The 20,270-nt window shown below is 36.7% G+C and overlaps 2 protein-coding genes across 2 annotated transcripts; both read right to left on the reverse strand.

Moving 5' to 3' along the window:
* Nucleotides 1-6,282: 6,282 nt before the first annotated feature.
* On the reverse strand, nucleotides 6,283-7,608 carry LOC131868025 (aspartic proteinase nepenthesin-1-like). The gene has a single exon (XM_059215575.1). The coding sequence runs from the start codon at nucleotides 7,606-7,608 to the stop codon at nucleotides 6,283-6,285; it is 1,326 nt and encodes a 441-aa protein (XP_059071558.1).
* Nucleotides 7,609-17,672: 10,064 nt separating this feature from the next.
* On the reverse strand, nucleotides 17,673-18,998 carry LOC131868026 (aspartic proteinase nepenthesin-1-like). The gene has a single exon (XM_059215576.1). It carries the CDS (start codon nucleotides 18,996-18,998, stop codon nucleotides 17,673-17,675), a length of 1,326 nt encoding a protein of 441 aa, XP_059071559.1.
* Between the last annotated feature and the right edge of the window lie 1,272 nt (nucleotides 18,999-20,270).

Below are 20,270 nucleotides of genomic sequence, written 5' to 3' on the forward strand. Positions count from 1 at the left end.
ATTCTCAGGGACTGACAAACCATCTCCTTAGGAGTAAACCCACCACCAAGAGTAGGTATAGAAACATTGACACCCTAATCCTCCGCAGGCCCGTCCAAATCAATCTGAGAGGCATTCGGTCGCTTAGAATAATTCTCGTTGACATTGTTAAATACTTTGGTTTTGTCAATAGCTCTTGACATAGAAACGCTGGCCACTCTTTTAACCTTCACATCAGAACTACCGTCCACCGAATTAGGGACATGTTCAGGGTCATCCTCCTCGTTAGATAAAATAATTTATTTTCTGCTAGTACGGTTAGGGATTTTAGACGATGAGGGTCCTTGTTTATTATAAATGTGAAAGACTTCGTTCCCATCGAAGTCCACCTCTTCATCAGAAGAGATTTCCCCATAATGAATATGGACATTCTTCTTGTATTCTATACCAGTTTTAGCACTCGTATTCCTCTCGACATGGATAGTCTTGGCATACTTCATAATCAACGGTCATAAGCCCTCATGGAGAACAAGGGAGGATGCACATTTCTCGTGAGCCCTAAAGCTATTATTCAATGATGAGACCAAATAAAAGGCCAAGGAAATGCACTTGTGATGCCGAAAATGATTAATAATGACAAAGTGATAGCTAAGTAAGCTACAGAATTTACCATCAACGGTGAGGCGGCGCACGATAACCTCTGAGACCTCGTACCATGGCTTTGAAAGTGATTTTTTCTCCCACCCAACATTATTATTCTTTCTCACCTTCTCCCTTTCCTTCGGCGGGAAAAAGGTTTTCATCGCCACCATCGCACATTTCTTATGCTTGTAGAATTTGGTGCCCTTGTTCAGAATTTTGGACACCTTAGCCACCATCTCCTCATTAACCTCCAGCTCCATACCATAGACACAGATAAAACCATCCTTCCACCCATTAAGAAAGGCCTCAGTAACAAGGGCATCCACACCATGAAGCATCTCGATATAACTAGTCAAAACTCCTACCGAAAGTTCTTTCCATACTGCTTCCTTATTTCGTCATTTTTCGCAGACTATGGGATCCAAACGGTTCCTATCTCCCCTAATATTAAAAAATACTAATTCTCAACAACCTGCAACACAAACCCATATAAAAACAATTAAAAAAGCAACCAGAAAGTTCCTCTTTCCCCTCATAAAAGAAGTCTTGCCCACGACACTTTGGAAGATGTCATTCTCCATCATTTCCAAAAACCCCTTGAGCTTCGCAAGCATCATAATCATTACGGAGTAGGTTAAGAAGATCCACTGGGATCTTATCATAAATGTTCCAAAGTTTCCTACTTGCCAAGTCGGCCCCAATGTTGGCCTAAATATCCGCAACCTTATTACCTTCATGGTAGACATGTGAAATGTTAAATTCACAGAAGCCCCTGAGAGGAATTAGGCTATCTTGAATAATATGTTTAATCAACCAAATAGGAGAGGAGGAAGTCGTTAAACAATGATGTTTAGGGAATCACACTCCAACCAGACCCTTCTCAAACCTTTCTCTTTGGCCAATTTGATATTGGTATAAATTGTGAAGGCCTCATTAAAGTGATTTGTCTGGGTACCCAAAGAGAGGGCCATTGTCGAGACCATCCTGCCATTGTTATCACGCACCACTTCCCCACATCCAGCAGGTCTGGGATTCCCATTCGCCACACCATCAATTAATATTACTTTAGGTCCAATATTTTTTTTAAATGTTATAAAAATTGATTAACAAGATATGAGAAAGAGTTTATTGAATTAATAGATAGAGAGAGAAATCAATCCAATGTCATTTCTTTCAATGAAATGGAAAATATTTTTGCAGGAAGAGCATCATCAAGAATCAAGACAATAGATAAAGTAGTAAATGTTGTCAAGTGAGTGCTAAGATCAACTTTCCCATTGGACTTCTCAAAACATGGTACCTCTGTTTTCTTTGAGATGGGATTCTTTAGGACGGTATATGAAAGTAGTCCACGTGTGCAATATGGTGGAAGAGTTAGTTGGGATTAGGTTTGGCTTGTGCTGGGCAATTATTCAGATGTCCAAATCTCTACTACGATACATAATTTATAAGGATTATTTCCATAAAAAAATAAACCAACTGAATAATTGTAGTGCTCTATTGTATTTAAGTTAAGAGTGTAAAATTATCCCTTTCCCAATTGAATGATCCTTCTTCCTTTCTAGCTATACATTGAATAATAAATAAATATTTTCCAGCATCTATATCCGTTGCGACAAGAATCTTCGATAGAAAAATAATAATAATAAGTAAAGAAAAATGAAATGGCATTATACTAGAATACATTATTTTCATGACCCAAAATAGTAAATTAATGGATACTAAGCGATTGGAGCTAGTTAAATGCCTTGCTGAAGGAGTAATTACCAAAATAAAAGAAAAAAGAGAAAAGAGGAGACTATGTTTAAACTGGTTCAATTTAAAACTTCCTAATAGTATCCTCATCTGGCATACATTGCCAAGCACTAAGAAAGAATTTTTTATATCATTGTAGATCTAAATGCATCTCACCTTAGGTGGTTAATTGGGTCAATGGAGATGGAAAAATCCTTTACAAAGGCTGCACATTATCTAGTAAGCACAATAGTTTTAAAAGATAATAAATAAATAATAAGAATGAAATTAGAGCAAGAATTTAATCAAGTGTAAATGCACTCCACTCATCACCTTCGTCGCCCAATTGAATAAACTAAGAAAATATAAGCTAAGCTACTAGTTTAGATGTTGTCCAATGCCCTTAGAAACTATATGAATAGCATGTTGGACACCTTATCCACCATCTCCTCATCAACCTCCAGCTCCATACCATAGACACAGAGCACACCATACTTCCACCCATGAACAAAGGCCTCGGTAACAAGGGCATCCGCACCATGAAGCGTCTCGATATAACTAGTAAAAACACTTATCGAAAGTTCTTTGCATACTGCTTCCTTATTTCATCATTTTTCATAGACTATGGGCTCCAAACGGTTCCTATCTCCCCCAATCTTGGAAAATACCGATTCTCAACAACCTGCAACACAAACAGAGTTGAGCTAAACAAAAACAATAAAAAACGCCACCAGAAAGTTTGACTTTCCCCTCATAGAAGAAGTCTTGCCCAGGACACTTTGGAAGACGTCATTCTCCATCATTTCCGAAAGCCCCTTGAGCTTCGCACGCATCATGATCATTACGGAGTAGGTTAAGAAGATCCTCTGGGATCCGATCATAAATGTTCCAAACTTTCCTACTTGGCAAGTCGGCCCCAATGTTGGCCTAAATATCGGCAACCTTATTACCTTCACGATAGACATGTGAAATGTTAAATTCGTAGAATCCCCTGAGAAGCATTAGGCTATCTTCAATAATATGTTTAATCGACCAACTAGGGGAGGAGGAAGTTGTTAAACAATTAATGATGTTTAGGGAGTCACACTCCAAGAAGACCCTTCTCAAACCTTTCTCTTTGGCCAATTTGATATTGGTATACGTTGTGAAGGCCTCACTAAAGTGGTTTGTCTAGGTACCCAAAGAGAGGGCCACCATCGAGACCATCCTGCCATTATTATCACGCACCACTTCCCCATATCCAGCAGGTCCGGGATTCCCCTTCGCTGCACCATCAATTAATGTTACTTTAGGTCCAATATTTTTTTTTTTAAACGTTATAAAAATTGATTAACAAGATATGAGAAAGAGTTTATTGAATTAATAGATAAAGGGAAAAATCAATCCAATGTCATTTGTTTCAATGAAATGAAAAAGATTTTTGCAAGAAGAGAATCCTCAAGAATCAAGCCAATAGATAAAGTAGTAAATGTTGTCAAGTGAGTGCTAAGATCAACTTTCCCATTGGACTTCTCGAAACATGGTACCTCTATGTGCTTTGAGATGGGATTCTTTAGGACGGTATATGAAAGTAGTCTACGTGTGCAATATGATGGAAGAGTTAGTTGGGATTAGGTTTGGCCTGTGCCGGCCAATTATTCAAATGTCGACATCTCTACTATGATACATGATTTATAAGGAGTTCTTCCATAAAAAAGTAAACCAACCGAATAATTGTAGTGCTCTATTGTATTTAAGTTAAGAGTGTAAAATTATCCCTTTCCCAATTGAATGATCCTTCTTCCTTTCTAGCTATACATTTAATAGTAAATAAATATTTTCCAGCATCTATATCCGTTGCAACAAGAATCTTCGATAGAAAAATAATAATAATAATAATAATAATAATAAGTAAAGAAAAATGAAATGGCATTATACTAGAATACATTATTTTGATGACCCAAAATAGTAAATTAATGGATACAAAGCAATTGTAGCTAGTTAAATGCCTTGCTGAAGGAGTAATTACAAAAATAAAATAAAAAAAGAAAAGAGGAGGCTCTGTTTAAACTGGTTCAATCTAAAACTTCCTAATATTATCCTCGTGTGACATACATTGTCGAGCATTGAGAAACATAGAATTTTTTATATCGCTTGTAGCTCTAAATGCATCTCACCTTAGGTGGTTGATCGGGTCGAGGGAGATGGAAAAATCCTTAACAAAGGTTGCACATTATCTAGTTAGCACAATAGTTTTACAAGATAATAAATAAGTAATAAGAATGAAATTAGAACAAGAATTTAATCAAATGTAAATGCACTCCACTCTTCACCTTCATCGCCCAATTGAATAAACTAAGAAAATATAAGCTAAGATGTTAGTTTAGATGTTGTCCAATGCCCTTAGAAACTATATGAATAGCATATTGGGCCGCCATCCCTCCTCTTACCCTCCTTGCATTGTCAAGGTGAAATAAGTATGAGGTTGATTTAATAATTATTTTAAATTTATATGTTTTATTTATTATTCATTGTGTGTTTCTTACTTGTTAATGCTTTATCAATTGTAAACTATGTAATACTACGAATACTTTTTCCTTGGAATATATAATTAGTTCTCTCTCCCTCTATATTAAGGATATTTTTTAAGAAATTATTGTTTATTTAAATAAATATAATAATATCTATTTAAGAATTATCTCAACCAATATTTTATTCATCTGAGAAGTTTTTTGGCTATCTAAAAATCTAATAAGTGTCAACTCTCTCAAATAATTGATTTTAGTATCCTTTGTGTTCATTGGACTATAATAATACGTAAGTAGACACTGCAACATAGATCATGTGAAATTGAAATTAACATGTTAGGATTTACAAGGTGAAAGAGTGAAGATACTATGATTTTTTGTAGGCAATCAAAACTTTTCTCAATAATTGTGTTATTATGTTGTAGTCCACTAATATTTTAATTTTTTAGGTCACGAAAAAAAGTTCCAAAACCTAATGCAATCCTATTAAAATGTTGAAAACAAGTAATCATGTCACATTATCAGTGGCTGAAAATTGATGTGTGGTCTAACATCCATACTCTGAAGCACAAATACATTACATAATTTAATTTTATTATCTAAGGTGCGTTGTAGTGTAGTAGCAACCTTTCAAATGAGAGGCCCCGATTCACCATCAATAAGTTTTCTATATAAGATTTGTGTAAGATGTCATCGAATGCACTATAAAGCGTTGATAGGTAATCGTGAATCGTGATATAGGCATAGCCTTAAATATTAGCACTTTTAAATAAATTGCAAAGGCTCCAAAATGATATTCTTAATTCTCGAGAACTCGTCTTCTCTAGTAGAAAATTATACAATAGTAATTGTGAGAAAATTAGAGAGACCTTCTTAGCAACAACCTTACCTTATATATAGGCTACATTAAATTGTGTTTGATCTTAGTAATGTGAAATGCGGACATGATTGAAAATAAGTATTATTTGAATGTATAAATCACAGACACGGATCTTAAAGTTAAATACCATTAAAAATATTCATAGGCATACAATAATTTATTTTACACTTAAGACTTGAAGAAAAGATAAGACCATTACAAATGCTTTATAATTATATAAATTCTCTTGTCGTTGTTTTAACACGCAATTTATATTTTGATAATCAATTATCGCACCTTCATTTCCATGCCAAAATAACACACATAGTGTAGCATATCATAAGGAACCATAAATGAAGGTCCCCGAGAACAACAGGGGCCAAACAATTTTACTGAAAATAAGCAGCTACGAAGATGAAAATTTACATGATTCGCATATCGGACAGTGCAATAGGCAGACGCAGGAGACGAGATCACATATTGCATTCGAAGGATAGAGGAAGAGGAAATGAGAGAGACAGAAAAAGAGAAGAAGAAGAATTAGAAGAGGGAGATGATGATTTAAAGAGAATCACACTTAGTGGGCTTGAAAGAGAGCGTGTTCTGAGCATTGTTGTAAAGGATATGGAAGTTTTGCTGCTGTATGTTTCCGAAGATCGAAGGATTCCCCGATGGTTCACCCAACATTGCCAGGCACAAGAGATTTTCAGATGCCTGAATGAAAAAGTTGTCTGCCGGAAGCTCGTAATCCACGCCGCCTTTGAAGTTGAAGACGAGGGTTGGCAAGGTGAGGTGAGCGGATGATGTGTGGTAACAAAGATCCAAACCTGTAGAAGACCCGTCTACAGGAGTGAGATCAATGGCGGACTGAATTGCTTCCTTAAGAGGAGAGTAGGCAGCCTGGTCCAGGATGGTAACAGTGGTTCCGGAGTCGATGATCATACCTCCGCTGCCGTCCGATTGCAGATCGAAAGTTCCAGGAGGAATATCTAGTGCCTTACCATTGAGGGTGATTCCTGTAATAGGAATGTACCAGAAAGTGGGAATGATACGGCTCTTGATGAGTGGGAGAGTCTTGGCTCCTCCGCTCAAGGAAGCACCCTCGCCGAAAAAGAGGGGGCTGGTTTGTGAAGAAGAGTCGGTGATGGGCAAAAGACAGTAAGAGAACATGTTCTCTGCTTTGGAACCCAGCTGTGAGATAAGGGAGAGACCACCTCTTCCCAGTCCCACAAGGCCACCACCCTGAGAGAATCCTTGTCCTTCGTTGTCATGCCCGCATCCAAATGCAATGCCTTTAACCTTGCTGCTCCCAATTGACAATGTCTCGTAAGCCAGGTCGCCGCTGGTGAAGGAACCATCGCCATACTGATACATAAAGGTACAATCTGGATTGCATCCGGTTTGTGTACTCCCCAAGGCGTCACAAAGAGAATCACCGCAGGGAATTGTGGAAAATGTGGGGGACTTGGAGGGGTCGAAGATTGGCGTAGGCTGAGAGAAGCAGTCCTTGCAAGGCTTGCACTGAGTCCAAATCAGATCGCTCCCCGTGTCCACAATCGCTTCGAAGCTCACAGAGGGCGTTCCCAGTGCAACGCTCATCACAAATTCTCCATCCCCTACTTCAACGGGCGTTTCAGCGTCTAATTGCCCTCTTATCAATGCCTCTATCTTCTTCATTCGCTTCTTACTTCGATCCACAGCCAAACCCAATCTCTCAGAAAAACCCAACTCTCTCTCTGATCTGCGCGTCATATTCACCCTTATTTTTACATTTTCATCGCTGCTAGACTTCGGCCAACCACTAAACAGTCTGTCCGAAGAACATGATATCGTTGGAATAGTAAAGCATATCAAGACCACAAAACCCAACAGCTTTGAACGCTCCATTTCTCTTTTTCTTTTCTAAACCTCGAAACCTTTTTCTGCTCTCATCTACTCCACTCCATGCAATATATATACACAGAGAGAGTGAGAAGGAGCCTTAAATCAAAATCAACAGATTCCCCGACGTGTCCACATAACAATATCGATCCTCTTAGAAGGATAGACGAATTTATTTAATTTCCCCTTCTCTATCTCTGCCCGTCTGGAATTGTTCTAGAAGTAGAATAGACTGCTGCAATTCGAAGTGAATCGTATTTTTTTCTGTCCATACCTTCACTAAGTATTTCCGTACACTTAACTCGTAATCCAATTCCTTCTTCCCATTGAATTTTGTGGACCCATTCAGATCGAAATTCCAAAACGTGTTGTAACCGGAGGGTTAGTTTTCTAAAAATATTTAAAATTAGTTTACACATAATTATTCTTAGTCGGTTTATCCGGCTTTCCAACTTATTCTCATTCTTGTTTATCTCATTCTTAAATTTTGCTCTAATTAGTTTATTCATTTTTAAGATTTAGAGATTTTACTTGTACAAAAGTGTTATATTCAATGCTCTATTATGTATTCACATTACCGCATCCTATCATAAAGTTCTATTCAAGGATTTATACCAGAAAGAAAAAGTACATGAAAGTTAATGTAATCTATGTGGTTGAACATCCACATATATAAATCATCTAAATTGAATTTTATTTTTATTCTGGTTCTTATTTATCTTATTTCTCAATTTTACTTGTGCAGAAGTGTTATATGCAATGTTCTATTATATATTCACATTGCCATATCCTATCATAACGTTTTGCTCAAGGATTTATACCAGAAGGAAAAAGTAGATAAAAGTTAGCGTAATCTATGTGGTTGAACATGCAAGTATATAAATCATCTAAATTGAATTTAAGAATCCATCTTTTAAGAATTGGGTATGTAGTTGTATCAGTGATAAGCATGAAAGTCATGTCAACTAGGGATCACTCCCCATGTCCACGATTGTTTTATGTCAAATCCATAGATATGCGTAAGTTCTATATGTGTGAATATAAATTCTTCCCTAACATTTGATCTAATAAATCTCACTTTTCGTCAATTTACCTTGAAGTTAACTCTTCACTAATTGTCAAGCATTCGCAATAGTTAAAATCACATTAGGGAGCCTGGTAGATCACTAGGGTCAAGTTCTCCTAGGTTATCCTTCGGAATGGTCGGCTTCACGAGCCTGGCCAATTTAGGTAAATGGAAAAGAAGCATGCAAATTTCCCAAGATGAAAACTTTGATGGAGATAGATTCATCTTGGTGCTCCAACCACAAGCGTTTCTATGATAAATGTTTCATTTATGCAAATTCGTATTCAATGAATTCTCAAAGCGACTGCATGTTAAATAAATGCACATTGAATTCTTTCAAAAACCAAAATGTTCAATAAATCACATAAAACAGGTACTAAATGTAATTATGATAGAATAAAAGGTTTGGAGTTAAAAAATTCGAATTTAAATTGCTAAATCTCAAGGGTCAGTATTGTATGGTGCAATATTGATTGGACGCCCCATTATTGACCAATAACAGAAAAAAGGCTAATACTTATGTAGAGAATAAATGCCTAGACATTGAGGTGTGGATGGAGAATAATCTAATAATAAATGTGATACATACGAATGTGTGCATGAATCCACGGGATAAGATAGAATATAAGGGGGTGTATGTAAATTAATAAGGGTGGCTAATTAGAGAATGGGCCAAGATTTCGACAAGATTGCATCATTTCTTGATATATGGTTGAATTAATCCATCCTCTAATAATATACCCAAAACTAAGGATAGTTTGACTAGATTAAAATATTTTACCATTATGTTTTGACCATACATTGACGTGCATGTGAATCCTAAAATAGTAATACATCTCAAAGCATATGGAATGTGGAATATATCGTTTAAATTAGATGCTTGGACGTCAAATAATAGTTAATATAGATAGAGTAATGGACCTTGGCACATACTAGCATGTGATACTCATTCTTTACATTTGAATCCTTCATGAGAGCCTAAAAAATAGAGAAATTATGTATAGTGAGTAGCTTATATCTCAAGAATTAAATAGACATCAATAAAATACGTGAACCTATTTAACAATCTAGAAGATTAAGAAATATGAAAATGAGTAGTAAGTTTAGGGGTATCTTCATGTGCAAAAGGTTCTGTGGCGTAGTGCCCTATGGTATATTGATACTACCACATCCTATCATATAAAAGCTTTATTTAGAAATGGTGATTGCATGCTTCATATGAGAGAAATTATAGAAGAGGGAAAATAGTACATGAATTTATTATGCCGAAGGCGTCTCTTATATGAATTGGATGAGCTGTTTTTGGGCATCAACGATTGTGAGTAAAGGAGACAGCATTGCAAGACGATTGGGAATATTGGAGCTGTCCGCTGTCCATTAGTTTTATTCTTCATTTTTTGTCAGAATGTGTGCACTGCCCATCATCTCTCGATCTTCTCATTTTACCACTATCTCTCCTCTTGCAGTCACGATCAGATGAGATTTTTTCGAAAATTCTACTCCTCCATTAATGCAAACATAGTACTCTCAAATATTTGAGCGTTCCTGCCACTTGTTCTTTGTGCCTCTTTAATAATTCATAAATGTCATTATTTTCTTATTTTTTATTTCTATACAATTTAGTTGTTGCACGGTTTCCCATGATAAGTGAATGGTGGGACCTTTTTTAATTACTAAGTACACTCAACCTTTATGTTTCCATTTGTCTAAATCAAACCATCTAGTAATTCCGAAACCCTAAAAAAGTTGTATGGGTTTTATAGACACTTCAAAATTTACTATGTTTGTATGTGTTAAAATGACTATGTTAGTGGGTTTTAAGTTATTTACTTATTATTCTGTTAATGTATTATATATAATAATAATATTATTGAATAGAAACATATTTGTTTAAATAGTTCAAGTAATTTATGGTGAAAATGTAAATAGAATAGAATAATTTTTTATTTTCAAATAGAAATAAACTATACAAATCATGTAAATTGTATTAGTATTATTGTAATATTATCATAAAAACTCAACCTTCAAGGACCCAACAAAAAAATAGATGCGAACCAACCCATAAAAACCAGAGAAAAGCAGCCCCATAGAACAACAGACAAGAACAATACAGAATTTCTACATAACAAAACTACAACACTTTGACCAATTTGTCATTCTTCTGAATGACATCCTCATTGATTTTCTGAACTTTCTTAATGATGTTGTCAACATGGGTCACACCCTTATCTATCCTATGGAGCCTCGTCGCTGGACCAAGTAGGGGCTTCTCTTTCGTATCCAGATCCGCATCCACATCCTCTGAGGGAGCCCTAAGTTTCTTACAGGTACCAGCATTCACAACCTTAGCTTTCTTCACCATCTCAATGCTACCAGTGGGGCACTTGCCCTGAGAAATATAATGAAGAACTTCAGCCTATTCATTGAGTCTACGTAGACCAATGCTAGTATTGTTCATGGCAGACATACTCACCTCCACCACCACACTCAAACTATGCTGATGTTTATAAGTCATTTTCCAAAGCCTTAATGTGCTCTTCATGTTCCTCCTTAAGGTCTTTAATACCATTAGCCAGGGTATGCGTATTCGAGACCTAGTACTGTCGAGGTCCCCATTAGGTGGATTGGCCTTCTCTTTGAGATTATTAATCTCTTGAAAAATCTAGGTGAATTGGGCATTTTGGTTATCCTTTAAATTCCTCAAGTTAATATTCGTAATCGTATTCTCAGGGACCGACAAACCATCTCCTTAGGAGTAAACCCACCACCAAGAGTAGGTATAGAAACATTGACACCCTAATCCTCCGCAGGCCCGTCCAAATCAATCTAAGAGGCATTCGCTCGCATAGAATAATTCTCGTTGACATTGTTAAATACTTTGGTTTTTTCAATAGCTCTTGACATAGAAACGTTGGCCACTCTTTTAACCTTCACATCAGAACTACCGTCCACCGAATTAGGGACATGTTCAGGGTCATCCTCCTCGTTAGATAAAATAATTTATTTTCTGCTAGTACGGTTAGGGATTTTAGACGATGAGGGTCCTTGTTTGTTATAAATGTGAAAGACTTCGTTCCCATCGAAGTCCACCTCTTCATCAGAAGAGATTTCCCCATAATGAATATGGACATTCTTCTTGTATTCTATACCAGTTTTAGCACTCGTATTCCTCTCGACATGGATAGTCTTGGCATACTTCATAATCAACGGGAATAAGCCCTCATGGAGAACAAGGGAGGATGCACATTTCTCGTGAGCCCTAATGCTATTATTCAATGATGAGACCAAATAAAAGGCCAAGGAAATGCACTTGTGATGCCGAAAATGATTAATAATGACAAAGTGATAGCTAAGTAAGCTACAGGATTTACCATCAACGGTGAGGCGGCGCACGATAACCTCTGAGACCTCGTACCATGGCTTTGAAAGTGATTTTTTCTCCCACCCAACATTATTATTCTTTCTCACCTTCTCCCTTTCCTTCGGCGGGAAAAAGGTTTTCATCGCCACCATCGCACATTCCTTATGCTTGTAGAATTTGGTGCCCTTGTTCAGAATTTTGGACACCTTAGCCACCATCTCCTCATTAACCTCCAGCTCCATACCATAGACACAGATAAAACCATCCTTCCACCCATTAAGAAAGGCCTCAGTAACAAGGGCATCCACACCATGAAGCATCTCGATATAACTAGTCAAAACTCCTACCGAAAGTTCTTTCCATACTGCTTCCTTATTTCGTCATTTTTCGCAGACTATGGGATCCAAACGGTTCCTATCTCCCCTAATATTAGAAAATACTAATTCTCAACAACCTGCAACACAAACAGAGTTGACATAAACCATATAAAAACAATTAAAAAAGCCACCAGAAAGTTCATCTTTCACCTCATAAAAGAAGTCTTGCCCACGACACTTTGGAAGATGTCATTCTCCATCATTTCCAAAAACCCCTTGAGCTTCGCAAGCATCATAATCATTACGGAGTAGGTTAAGAAGATCCACTGGGATCTTATCATAAATGTTCCAAAGTTTCCTACTTGCCAAGTTGGCCCCAATGTTGGCCTAAATATCCGCAACCTTATTACCTTCATGGTAGACATGTGAAATGTTAAATTCACAGAAGCCCCTGAGAGGAATTAGGCTATCTTGAATAATATGTTTAATCAACCAAATAGGAGAGGAGGAAGTCGTTAAACAATGATGTTTAGGGAGTCACACTCCAACCAGACCCTTCTCAAACCTTTCTCTTTGGCCAATTTGATATTGGTATAAATTGTGAAGGCCTCATTAAAGTGATTTGTCTGGGTACCCAAAGAGAGGGCCATTGTCGAGACCATCCTGCCATTGTTATCACGCACCACTTCCCCACATCCAGCAGGTCTGGGATTCCCATTCGCCACACCATCAATTAATGTTACTTTAGGTCCAATATTTTTTTTAAATGTTATAAAATTTGATTAACAAGATATGAGAAAGAGTTTATTGAATTAATAGATAGAGAGAGAAATCAATCCAATGTCATTTCTTTCAATGAAATGGAAAATATTTTTGCAGGAAGAGCATCATCAAGAATCAAGACAATAGATAAAGTAGTAAATGTTGTCAAGTGAGTGCTAAGATCAACTTTCTTATTGGACTTCTCAAAACATGGTACCTCTGTTTTCTTTGAGATGGGATTCTTTAGGACGGTATATGAAAGTAGTCCACGTGTGCAATATGGTGGAAGAGTTAGTTGGGATTAGGTTTGGCTTGTGCTGGGCAATTATTCAGATGTCCAAATCTCTGCTACGATACATAATTTATAAGGATTATTTCCATAAAAAAATAAACCAACTGAATAATTGTAGTGCTCTATTGTATTTAAGTTAAGAGTGTAAAATTATCCCTTTCCCAATTGAATGATCCTTCTTCCTTTCTAGCTATACATTGAATAATAAATAAATATTTTCCAGCATCTATATCCGTTGCGACAAGAATCTTCGATAGAAAAATAATAATAATAAGTAAAGAAAAATGAAATGGCATTATACTAGAAAACATTATTTTCATGACCCAAAATAGTAAATTAATGGATACTAAGCGATTGGAGCTAGTTAAATGCCTTGCTGAAGGAGTAACTACCAAAATAAAAGAAAAAAGAGAAAAGAGGAGACTATGTTTAAACTGGTTCAATTTAAAACTTCCTAATAGTATCCTCATGTGGCATACATTGCCAAGCACTAAGAAAGAATTTTTTATATCATTGTAGATCTAAATGCATCTCACCTTAGGTGGTTAATCGGGTCAATGGAGATGGAAAAATCCTTTACAAAGGCTGCACATTATCTAGTAAGCACAATAGTTTTAAAAGATAATAAATAAATAATAAGAATGAAATTAGAACAAGAATTTAATCAAGTGTAAATGCACTCCACTCATCACCTTCGTCGCCCAATTGAATAAACTAAGAAAATATAAGCTAAGCTACTAGTTTAGATGTTGTCCAATGCCCTTAGAAACTATATGAATAGCATGTTGGACACCTTATCCACCATCTCCTCATCAACCTCCAGCTCCATACCATAGACACAGAGCACACCATACTTCCACCCATGAACAAAGGCCTCGGTAACAAGGGCATCCGCACCATGAAGCGTCTCGATATAACTAGTAAAAACACTTATCGAAAGTTCTTTGCATACTGCTTCCTTATTTCATCATTTTTCATAGACTATGGGCTCCAAACGGTTCCTATCTCCCCCAATCTTGGAAAATACCGATTCTCAACAACCTGCAACACAAACAGAGTTGAGCTAAACAAAAACAATAAAAAACGCCACCAGAAAGTTTGACTTTCCCCTCATAGAAGAAGTCTTGCCCAGGACACTTTGGAAGACGTCATTCTCCATCATTTTCGAAAGCCCCTTGAGCTTCACAGGCATCATGATCATTACGGAGTAGGTTAAGAAGATCCTCTGGGATCCGATCATAAATGTTCCAAACTTTCCTACTTGGCAAGTCGGCCCCAATGTTGGCCTAAATATCGGCAACCTTATTACCTTCACGATAGACATGTGAAATATTAAATTCGTAGAATCCCCTGAGAAGCATTAGGCTATCTTCAATAATATGTTTAATCGACCAACTAGGGGAGGAGGAAGTTGTTAAACAATTAATGATGTTTAGGGAGTCACACTCCAAGAAGACCCTTCTCAAACCTTTCTCTTTGGCCAATTTGATATTGGTATACGTTGTGAAGGCCTCACTAAAGTGGTTTGTCTAGGTACCCAAAGAGAGGGCCACCATCGAGACCATCCTGCCATTATTATCACGCACCACTCCCCCATATCCAGCAGGTCCGGGATTCCCCTTCGCTGCACCATCAATTAATGTTACTTTAGGTCCAATATTTTTTTTTAAACGTTATAAAAATTGATTAACAAGATATGAGAAAGAGTTTATTGAATTAATAGATAAAGGGAAAAATCAATCCAATGTCATTTGTTTCAATGAAATGAAAAAGATTTTTGCAGGAAGAGAATCCTCAAGAATCAAGCCAATAGATAAAGTAGTAAATGTTGTCAAGTGAGTGCTAAGATCAACTTTCCCATTGGACTTCTCGAAACATGGTACCTCTATGTGCTTTGAGATGGGATTCTTTAGAACGGTATATGAAAGTAGTCTACGTGTGCAATATGATGGAAGAGTTAGTTGGGATTAGGTTTGGCCTGTGCCGGCCAATTATTCAAATGTCGACATCTCTACTATGATACATGATTTATAAGGAGTGCTTCCATAAAAAAGTAAACCAACCGAATAATTGTAGTGCTCTATTGTATTTAAGTTAAGAGTGTAAAATTATCCCTTTCCCAATTGAATGATCCTTCTTCCTTTCTAGCTATACATTGAATAATAAATAAATATTTTCCAGCATCTATATCCGTTGCAACAAGAATCTTCGATAGAAAAATAATAATAATAATAAGTAAAGAAAAATGAAATGGCATTATACTAGAATACATTATTTTCATGACCCAAAATAGTAAATTAATGGATACAAAGCAATTGTAGCTAGTTAAATGCCTTGCTGAAGGAGTAATTACCAAAATAAAATAAAAAAAGAAAAGAGGAGGCTCTGTTTAAACTGGTTCAATCTAAAACTTCCTAATATTATACTCGTGTGACATACATTGTCGAGCATTGAGAAACATAGAATTTTTTATATCGCTTGTAGCTCTAAATGCATCTCACCTTAGGTGGTTGATCGGGTCGAGGGAGATGGAAAAATCCTTAACAAAGGATGCACATTATCTAGTTAGCACAATAGTTTTACAAGATAATAAATAAATAATAAGAATGAAATTAGAACAAGAATTTAATCAAATGTAAATGCACTCCACTCTTCACCTTCATCGCCCAATTGAATAAACTAAGAAAATATAAGCTAAGATGTTAGTTTAGATGTTGTCCAATGCCCTTAGAAACTATATGAATAGCATATTGGGCCGCCATCCCTCCTCTTACCCTCCTTGCATTGTCAAGGTGAAATAAGTATGAGGTTGATTTAATAATTATTTTAAATTTATATGTTTTATTTATTATTCATTGTGTGTTTCTTACTTGTTAATGCTTTATCAATTGTAAACTATGTAATACTACGAATACTTTTTCCTTGGAATATATAATTAGTTCTCTCTCCCTCTATATTAAGGATATTTTTTAAGAAATTATTGTTTATTTAAATAAATATAATAATATCTATTTAAGAATTATCTCAACCAATATTTTATTCATCTGAGAAGTTTTTTGGCTATCTAAAAATCTAATAAGTGTCAACTCTCTCAAATAATTGATTTTAGTATCCTTTGTGTTCATTGGACTATAATAATACGTAAGTAGACACTGCAACATAGATCATGTGAAATTGAAATTAACATGTTAGGATTTACAAAGTGAAAGAGTGAAGATACTATGATTTTTTGTAGGCAATCAAAACTTTTCTCAATAATTGTGTTATTATGTTGTAGTCCACTAATATTTTAATTTTTTAGGTCACGAAAAAAAGTTCCAAAACCTAATGCAATCCTATTAAAATGTTGAAAACAAGTAATCATGTCACATTATCAATGGCTGAAAATTGATGTGTGGTCTAACATCCATACTCTGAAGCACAAATACATTACATAATTTAATTTTATTATCTAAGGTGCGTTGTAGTGTAGTAGCAACCTTTCAAATGAGAGGCCCCGATTCACCATCAATAAGTTTTCTATATAAGATTTGTGTAAGATGTCATCGAATGCACTATAAAGCATTGATAGGTAATCGTGAATCGTGATATAGGCATAGCCTTAAATATTAGCACTTTTAAATAAATTGCAAAGGCTCCAAAATGATATTCTTAATTCTCAAGAACTCGTCTTCTCTAGTAGAAAATTATACAATAGTAATTGTGAGAAAATTAGAGAGACCTTCTTAGCAACAACCTTACCTTATATATAGGCTACATTAAATTGTGTTTGATCTTAGTAATGTGAAATGCGGACATGATTGAAAATAAGTATTATTTGAATGTATAAATCACAGACACGGATCTTAAAGTTAAATACCATTAAAAATATTCATAGGCATACAATAATTTATTTTACACTTAAGACTTGAAGAAAAGATAAGACCATTACAAATGCTTTATAATTATATAAATTCTCTTGTCGTTGTTTTAACACGCAATTTATATTTTGATAATCAATTATCGCACCTTCATTTCCATGCCAAAATAACACACATAGTGTAGCATATCATAAGGAACCATAAATGAAGGTCCCCGAGAACAACAGGGGCCAAACAATTTTACTGAAAATAAGCAGCTACGAAGATGAAAATTTACATGATTCGCATATCGGACAGTGCAATAGGCAGACGCAGGAGACGAGATCACATATTGCATTCGAAGGACAGAGGAAGAGGAAATGAGAGAGACAGAAAAAGAGAAGAAGAAGAATTAGAAGAGGGAGATGATGATTTAAAGAGAATCACACTTAGTGGGCTTGAAAGAGAGCGTGTTCTGAGCATTGTTGTAAAGGATATGGAAGTTTTGCTGCTGTATGTTTCCGAAGATGGAAGGATTCCCCGATGGTTCACCCAAAATTGCCAGGCACAAGAGATTTTCAGATGCCTGAATGAAAAAGTTGTCTGCCGGAAGCTCGTAATCCACGCCGCCTTTGAAGTTGAAGACGAGGGTTGGCAAGGTGAGGTGAGCGGATGATGTGTGGTAACAAAGATCCAAACCTGTAGAAGACCCGTCTACAGGAGTGAGATCAATGGCGGACTGAATTGCTTCCTTAAGAGCAGAGTAGGCAGCCTGGTCCAGAATGGTAACAGTGGTTCCGGAGTCGATGATCATACCTCCGCTGCCGTCGGATTGCAGATCGAAAGTTCCAGGAGGAATATCTAGTGCCTTACCATTGAGGGTGATTCCTGTAATAGGAATGTACCAGAAAGTGGGAATGATACTGCTCTTGATGAGTGGGAGAGTCTTGGCTCCTCCGCTCAAGGAAGCACCCTCGCCGAAAAAGAGGGGGCTGGTTTGTGAAGAAGAGTCGGTGATGGGCAAAAGACAGTAAGAGAACATGTTCTCTGCTTTGGAACCCAGCTGTGAGATAAGGGAGAGACCACCTCTTCCCAGTCCCACAAGGCCACCACCCTGAGAGAATCCTTGTCCTTCGTTGTCATACCCGCATCCAAATGCAATGCCTTTAACCTTGCTGCTCCCAATTGACAATGTCTCGTAAGCCAGGTCGCCGCTGGTGAAGGAACCATCGCCATACTGATACATAAAGGTACAATCTGGATTGCATCCGGTTTGTGTACTCCCCAAGGCGTCACAAAGAGAATCACCGCAGGGAATTGTGGAAAATGTGGGGGACTTGGAGGGGTCGAAGATTGGCGTAGGCTGAGAGAAGCAGTCCTTGCAAGGCTTGCACTGAGTCCAAATCAGATCGCTCCCCGTGTCCACAATCGCTTCGAAGCTCACAGAGGGCGTTCCCAGTGCAACGCTCATCACAAATTCTCCATCCCCTACTTCAACGGGCGTTTCAGCGTCTAATTGCCCTCTTATCAATGCCTCTATCTTCTTCATTCGCTTCTTACTTCGATCCACAGCCAAACCCAATCTCTCAGAAAAACCCAACTCTCTCTCTGATCTGCGCGTCATATTCACCCTTATTTTTACATTTTCATCGCTGCTAGACTTCGGCCAACCACTAAACAGTCTGTCCGAAGAACATGATATCGTTGGAATAGTAAAGCACATCAAGACCACAAAACCCAACAGCTTTGAACGCCCCATTTCTCTTTTTCTTTTCTAAACCTCGAAACCTTTTTCTGCTCTCATCTACTCCACTCCATGCAATATATATACACAGAGAGAGTGAGAAGGAGCCTTAAATCAAAATCAACAGATTCCCCGACGTGTCCACATAACAATATCGATCCTCTTAGAAGGATAGACGAATTTATTTAATTTCCCCTTCTCTATCTCTGCCCGTCTGGAATTGTTCTAGAAGTAGAATAGACTGCTGCAATTCGAAGTGAATCGTATTTTTTTCTGTCCATACCTTCACTAAGTATTTCCGTACACTTAACTCGTAATCCAATTCCTTCTTCCCATTGAATTTTGTGGACCCATTCAAATCGAAATTCCAAAACGTGTTGTAACCGGAGGGTTAGTTTTCTAAGCATGAAAGTCATGTCAACTAGGGATCACTCCCCATGTCCACGATTGTTTTATGTCAAATCCATAGATATGCGTAAGTTCTATATGTGTGAATATAAATTCTTCCCTAACATTTGATCTAATAAATCTCACTTTTCGTCAATTTACCTTGAAGTTAACTCTTCACTGATTGTCAAGTATTCGCAATAGTTAAAATCACATTAGGGAGCTTGGTAGATCACTAGGGTCAAGTTCTCCTAGGTTATCCTTCGGAATGGTCGGCTTCACGAGCCTGGCCAATTTAGGTAAATGGAAAAGAAGCATGCAAATTTCCCAAGATGAAAACTTTGATGGAGATAGATTCATCTTGGTGCTCCAACCAAAAGCGTTTCTATGATAAATGTTTCATTTATGCAAATTCGTATTCAATGAATTCTCAAAGCGACTGCATGTTAAATAAATGCACATTGAATTCTTTCAAAAACCAAAATGTTCAATAAATCACATAAAACAGGTACTAAATGTAATTATGATAGAATAAAAGGTTTGGAGTTAAAAAATTCGAATTTAAAATGCTAAATCTCAAGGGTCAGTATTGTATGGTGCAATATTGATTGGACACCCCATTATTGACCAGTAACAGAAAAAAGGCTAATACTTATGTAGAGAATAAATGCCTAGACATTGAGGTGTGGATGGAGAATAATCTAATAATAAATGTGATACATACGAATGTGTGCATGAATCCACGGGATAAGATAGAATATAAGGGGGTGTATGTAAATTAATAAGGGTGGCTAATTAGAGAATGGGCCAAGATTTCGACAAGATTGCATCATTTCTTGATATATGTTTGAATTAATCCATCCTCTAATAATATACCCAAAACTAAGCATAGTTTGACTA

This window comes from Cryptomeria japonica, unplaced genomic scaffold (assembly GCF_030272615.1).
Source record: "Cryptomeria japonica unplaced genomic scaffold, Sugi_1.0 HiC_scaffold_193, whole genome shotgun sequence".
Taxonomy (NCBI): Eukaryota; Viridiplantae; Streptophyta; class Pinopsida; order Cupressales; family Cupressaceae; genus Cryptomeria; species Cryptomeria japonica.